This window comes from Garra rufa, chromosome 9, assembly GCF_049309525.1.
Source record: "Garra rufa chromosome 9, GarRuf1.0, whole genome shotgun sequence".
NCBI lineage: Eukaryota > Metazoa > Chordata > Actinopteri > Cypriniformes > Cyprinidae > Garra > Garra rufa.
The window spans coordinates 46,334,715-46,341,844 of record NC_133369.1 but is presented as its reverse complement, the minus strand read 5'-3'; the positions used below and the strand labels follow the sequence as shown (position 1 = coordinate 46,341,844).

Here is a 7,130-nt window from a genome sequence, read left to right as displayed (position 1 = left end):
AAACCTCTCCCATATAAGTTGGCTCTGAGCACCATTTTTACTGCACTCTGAAGAAGAAGCAAAATGTTCCGAAGCCTGCTAGAAGAGCCCCAGCAGCAGAAGACCTCGTCAGAGCTTGTCCATCCAGTGAGCACAAGAGGAAATATCCTAAAAGAAAATTTTAGCATATTCTGGGAGAAGATCCTGGCACCCTTCCACTCAAAGGCTTAACACGGTTCGGTGTGGACAGCAAGCTGATTCACATCCTCACTAAGGCTGTAGAGGAACTCAACTTGGATTGGCCAGCTCCGAAAGAGCTCAACTGCATCCACTTAGACAAGTGGTGACTGCAAATAGGACACTGTCAACGATCCTCCCGCCAGAGGTCAGCACCATTCTCCCTGGAAGTTCACAACAAACTTACCAAGGCGTGGCATGCCCCTACTTGGTGAGCATTCATTCTTCCACTTCTGTCACCCTCACCTTCATTGACAGCGCTAAAAATGAAGGGTTACATCAAGCTCCCCCCTCTCGAAGAGGCAGTCGCTGCACATCTTTGCCTTGCCCATGTGGTGCATCCATCCAAGCTCAGCAGGACCATCTCTGCTCTAGCAGACAGGGCTGATTTGGTGGCTGGCCAGACTGACTCAGCGCTTCATACGATGACAGTTCCAAGTTTTTCTTCATTAAATAATTGACAGGTCTGGCCGGAGTTCTGATGCATTTAAGGAGCTGTGCACAGTGACTAAAGGCATTACCAACCTGGTGGTGCTGAAGTGCCACCTTTTGTTGAACATAACAGAGATCAAGGACACTGACAATGTCTCCTTCTTTGACTCCTGTTTCCTCCACGGGATTGTCTGACGCTGTCATGCATGGTTTTGCTGAGCGCTTCACAGTGGCACAGATGTCATCGCAGGCTATGCAGCCTGTAAAGTCTGTGCCATCTCCAGCCCAGCCTCAGCCAGAGTCTGTGCCCAGGCTCCAACAGCACTCTCAGACAGCTAAACATTACCTGTTTTCTAAATGACAGGGACACCACTCCAGAGTGACTTTGGACCCTGAGCCACAGAAGCCATCCTGATCTCAATGTAAAGAGGAAGAGGAGAGGGTCAGGTCCCAGGCAAGACTGCTCTCAAAAGAAGTCTTGTGCTTGATCTCTATTCCCACATTCCTTAGCTCTGGGCCTGACCTTCCCTCTCAGTGCACCCCCAAGCAAATTACTGCTGTCGTAGCAGACCCACATACTTACAATTGGACTTCTCCACTTCTCATTACCACAAATATCAGTTCCCCTCCTTTATAAGATGACCTTCCATTTGAAAGACTCAGACGACTTGTGACCCTACTCCAGGCTTGGAAAGCCATCCTCAAATTTGGTTCTGCAGACCATAAAACAAAGTTACTCACTCCAGTTTGCTCACAGACCCCCTTTGTTCAAAGGTATTATTCAAACGTTGGTGCAGGACAACAATTCACAAGTTCTCTGGGCCGGAAAATCTGCTTGAAAAAGGGGTCATAGAGACGGTTCCATTAGTGAACAACGAGTCAGTCTTTTACAGCCATTACTTACTCATTCCCAAGAAAGATGGAGATGGACTCAGGCCTGTTTTCTATCTCGGACACCTGAACCGTGCGCTCATGAAACTGTAGGATGTTGACTTTGAAGCAGATCCTTGCACAAATATGCCTCAGGGACTGATTTTAATCAGTGGATCTGAAAGATTATTTCTTTCACATCCAGATGTGTCCCTCATCACAGACCATTCTTAAAATTATCGTTTGAGAGGGTATATTGGCTCTATCAATATACTGTCCTGCTTTTTGGACTTTCTCTGGACCAGCACACCTTTGCAAAGTGCATGGATATAGCTCTTTACCTTCTGAGACAGATGAGAATCCACATTATGAATTACCTTAATGATTGGCTTGTGTTAGCCATATTTCTCAGCTCAAGCACCTTGGGCGAAAAATCAATTCAGCCAAGAGCTCTCTCCCAGCCAGCAAGTCGTCTTTCTTGGGAAAGTCATCAACTCGGCCTAGACGTGGGCTTGGCTTATGCCGTAATTCTCATTGACAGTTTAGTGGCTAGTAGCATCATTCAGATTTGTCACACTAAACCAAGGAGTGGACATGTTGTCCCAGGGCAATGTAGTTCCAGGAGAATGGAGACAACACCCCCAAGGCAGAGGTGGACCTCTTCGCCTCAGAAGACAACTTTCATGGGTGCTCACTCCTCCTAGTGGCCCCACTGTAGAGAAATCAGCTGCTTAATCTAGCTGCTATCAGCAGATCCTTGGCCAATTACATTCAGGAATGACATCCTCTCTCAAGAAAGAGGCATGATCTGTGCCAAATTATGGAGCCTTGATGTTGGACCCCTTGACTAGAGTCTGTGCAGCTCTCCATGTGGTGATTAACACTATTTTGGAGGCTAGAGCCCCATCAACGAGATGTCTCTATGCCCTTAAGTGGTCAGTCTTTTATGACTTGTGTGCAATACGGAATGAGGACCCATCCCCTTGTGACATGTCATCCGTGCTAACCTTTCTGTAAAAGTTGCTGTATAAGGAGCGCATCCCTTCCACGCTCAAAGAATGTGGCAGTCACTGTGGCAAATCACTCTCTTGTGGCAAGCTAATCAGTTGGCAAAAAAACCCTTGTCGTTCTTGGAGGGGAACTCGAATACTCCTCATACTAGTGTTGCCCCATGTCAAATAAAACCTCCCTCCTACTGACTTTAACATTGGTCAAGCAAGTGGGCAATTTACAAGCACTGTGAGTCAGTGCTTCATGCCTTGACTTTGGGCCTTACAACTATAGAGATACCCCCAAACCAAGACATGGCTATGTGCCTAAAATGCTCTCCACTTCACAGAGAACAAATCATCATCTTTCTAGCTCTTCCTAAACCCAGAGGATGAGCAGGGTCCTATTTTATTCTGAGCATTTTGAGCTCTTAGAGTATATGTACAGAGCTCTAATTATTGCTGGCTTTCAGAGCAGCTATTTCTATGCTTTAGAGGCAATTTTAAAGGGCTGCCAGTAACAAAGCGAAGACTTTTCTGCTGGATAGTTGACACTATATCCCTGGCTTACACCGCACAGACTTACAGTATCCAATTAGAGTAAGGCCCACTCCACCAGAGGAATGGCCTCCTCCGGGGCTTGGATGCATTCCCAATAAGCACGTATATATAACGGGAGAGACTATTCAATAGAAAACAAACATTGCAAAGCCTATCAGTTTAAATATTCTGATAAAGTGGCACTCAGAGGCGACTCATAAAGCAGTCAGCTCTGCTTGTTTTGGTGGGCTAAAGCGTTATTTCAGGGAATCAGGCTTCAAAAATAGAATACGTAGAAGCCTTATTAGCGTTTGTTTATATTGGCCGCTATATTTAAGCCATCTACCATTTTGGTCCGTGTCTATGAATATTTATATCTGCAATAGACTTAAGCAAATGATTTTCCAAAATGAACACAACACAAGAAGACAAAGCTGTTGCCTAACACAACATTAAAATGTTACCATAGTACAAAAACCTGCAATACTGAGGAAATATTAAAACCACAAACGAATTCTTATCTGTAAAAGTTTATTCCATTTCCTCAAGAATTTAAATTTGGGTAGTGTTTACAAACAGAGGCTGTGCATCTTGGAAAGTTGATTTTTACTGTGAGTGACCTTTCCAAGATGGTGGATGTGACATCAATGTTGTTACTGTTACATGACCTATTACGATGCTTCAATACCATTCATAAATCCTGTCCTTTGGCCTCATGGGATAGTAAAATGTCCATCTGATTCATGTGCTAGGTCATCCAGGTACTTTACGCCTACATTTTTTCGAATACTATTATAAATTCAGACTTACTACTTTTTTGGCGTACTGACAAAATATATGGCATTGTTCTAGTGGTTTTTATATATATTTAATGCAAATATCTTACATATTGTATCTTTAACTGATCTTTTTGCTACATATTCTACTGTAAATGTCTGTCTAATCCATCCTTCTATAGCGTGTTGCTCTATGAATGGCTTAGACGATGTTGAACTGGCAGACAGACGCTCTTTCACCACGACAATCCTCATCAAACCACTTCCCATTGGCTGTGCTGGACAGGATGGCACAGTTCTGGCTGCGGCCTCCATCGGGCTGATGGGTGATCTCTGATTCCCAGTTCTTAAAGCGTATTGGTGATCCTGTCTGGTCGGTCCACTCGCCCTCCTTTAGAATGTCATTCACACCCAACCAGATGTGCCCTTCTGGCCCGACGGTCTGCCGGACATAAGCGTACAGCTGGTCATTCTCATCGCCAGAAAGAGGGCTGCTGAGTGTTCCTCCTTTAGCAATGCAGTCATCGTTTGCGGCGTGAAAGCTCTTCTTCGTCGTGTCTACAAGAAAACACTTGCCTGGGATCTTGATGCCTTTTAAGCAAACTAATAAGGGAGGAAAATAAGAAGTTTAGGAAGTTTGCTTCCAGGCCATTACCCTGAACAGGTTTGATGGACATGCTCTTTATGTTATGAGCTGTGACTAACACACAACAGACTGAATTCACTGAATATCTCATACAGAGAAGAGAATGTTTTCCAGGAACAAGTACATCAACATCAAAAATCATGCAGACATCACCCATGTGGAAAAGACGTGTGCTTAATAGGAATGTGCACTTGTAGTGTTCTTCCGATATTAGAAGTATACTTTTAAAAAACATATTTGCAGATAATATTAATTAAATAAAAGGGCACTTAAGTGTACTTAAAGTGAGTCACTTACATGCCATTTTCTTAACACACTCAAGCACACTTTTAAAAAAGTGCATGTTTAATAATAATAATATAAAAATGAATATGTATCGAGGGCAAAAAATAATATAAAAAGTTAACTATAAGCTTAATTTTAAGCTTGCATAAAGACATCTATACTTCCAGTATTAAAAAATATCTAAAAAAACAAGTAGTTTACAGAGAGTTTACAAACTCTAATTTGTAAGTTCTTGAGTAGTATTGTTTTTTTTTTTCAGTATAGTTGCAATTAGGGCTGGGACACGATTAATCGCGATTAATCGCATCCAAAATAAAAGTTTATGTTAACATACTAAATGTGTGTTTACTGTGTGTATATATAATGTATGTATAAATACACACACAAACATGTATATTAAAGAAAACTGAAAATTAAAATTAAATTAAAATAAATAAAATATTTATAATTCTATAAATAATCTAAATTAAATACAAATATAACTATCCACACATATAAGTATTTTTTAAAGGCTTTACATGTATGTGTGTGTATTTATATATACATAATACATATACACAGTAAACACACATTTAGTATGTTAACATAAACTTTTATTTTGGATGCGATTAATCGCGATTAATCGTGTCCCAGCCCTAGTTGCAATACAAAGGAAAACTTCAGATAGAAACTAATTCTTGAGAAACAAGTGGGCCAATTTATTCCCAAAAACTAGTGGAATAGTGGATTTACATGTATACTATTACATTTATTTGATCTAAATTATACTCTGGAAATATGCTGACTTTGACTTTGTACTTTAACTCCAAGTAAACATGAAGTATGCTTTTTATTGTTGTGTATCTGGGTGCCAATACTTTGCTGGTAAATGTTGTAAATACACAACATTGAATTTTTAACAATATATTTTATAAATATTGAATTATAGTTAATGTTTCACTAATATGTTAAAGGACTTGGTTTATAGCTCAAGGACACACTTGACTTCCACAATTTTGATGGGTTTATTGTTATTACAACAAAATAATAATACTAGATTTTTATTAATATTCATAATTAAAATGGATGCAGCTTCACCTGTTTGTAAAGCTTGTTGTTCTTTCAGCAAATTCAGATCCTGCACAATCTGCTCAATCTGTTTCCTCAGCTCCTCAATAGCAGCACTGTTTGATTCTTCATTACCAAACAGAAAACACAAAAACAGAATAGATATATAATACACACACACATGCGCTAAATTAGAATGAAAATTAAAAATTTTAGAATAAGAATGAGCTAATCTAGTAAAATATTTATTTTGTAAAATCTAATTAATGCAAACTACCAGTTGCATAAAATGTATGCTGTGTAGAAATTTTGCAGCTAGACAGTAAAGTTGCATTTTAACATTTAGGAAATGATTTTCCGTTTACCTTTTTTGCCATTCTTTTTCTTGGTGGAGCTCTGCTCCGGACTGCAGTGCACCAAACAAATCACACAAAAAACAATCTTCACGGCTCTGAAATCCATCTTCCTCACTGTATGTGAAGCTAGAAGCATTTGAGGCACACAGCACACTGATGTGTTCAGCTGAAGTGAACCTGCCCATCTTGAGCTGCGTAACAGAATGATCAACAGATGATTCTCATTTACCAGTGTCTTAAACTAAGCAAAAAGTCTTCTCTGGTATTCAGGGCTACATTATTGAAGCTATTATTATTATTTTATTAGTAGTATTTTTAACACGGTACAAGTAGTATTAACTTATTTTGCATTGCATCATTTACAAATCAAGGTATCAGGTATTAGCGTCTCTTATTACAGTTATCAATCATCAGTAATAATAATATGTTGTATATATTATCGTTTTACTCTTTGCACTATTGCACAAGGTTTGTTTTTAAATCCCATGAGTTTATAATTTTGTATTACATCAGCGTCATAACGTCTGTATCTGAACTGGGTGGAGTGTGTGTATTTGTCCATTCTCTAAACTCCCTGACATTTGGCAGGAGTGGAATACTAAATGGAAAAACATGGGTGTATTATGGGTGTTAACTAAAAGCACATGCAGCACTTAGGTATGACATGTGAGTATTTTTCATAAATGTCATCTTGAGGTATATAGTTACATTTGCACTAGTCAAAAGTTTAATTAAGAACCAAAGCAGTCATACAGTAAAAACAGCAATATTGTGAAATATTGTAATTTTATATTTTACTATCTTGTAATATGTAATTTATTCCTGTGGTCAAAGCTGATTTTTTTAGCATCATTACTCCTGTCTTTAGTGTCACATAATCCTTCAGAAATTTGTCAGAAATACAGTAAATTACATTTTTAAATATATTCAAACATAAAACAGTTGAAATTGTAATAGTATTTCAGAATATTAG

At 39.2% G+C, this 7,130-nt stretch overlaps 1 protein-coding gene across 1 annotated transcript; it reads right to left on the bottom strand.

Moving 5' to 3' along the window:
- Positions 1 to 3,573: 3,573 nt before the first annotated feature.
- On the bottom strand, positions 3,574 to 6,297 carry clec3ba (C-type lectin domain family 3, member Ba). The gene is made up of 3 exons (XM_073846647.1): positions 6,167 to 6,297; positions 5,832 to 5,927; positions 3,574 to 4,426 (listed from the first exon to the last, which is right to left on the bottom strand). The coding sequence occupies exons 1-3, from the start codon at positions 6,291 to 6,293 to the stop codon at positions 4,026 to 4,028; spliced, it is 624 nt and encodes a 207-aa protein (XP_073702748.1). The 5' UTR covers positions 6,294 to 6,297; the 3' UTR covers positions 3,574 to 4,025.
- Between the last annotated feature and the right edge of the window lie 833 nt (positions 6,298 to 7,130).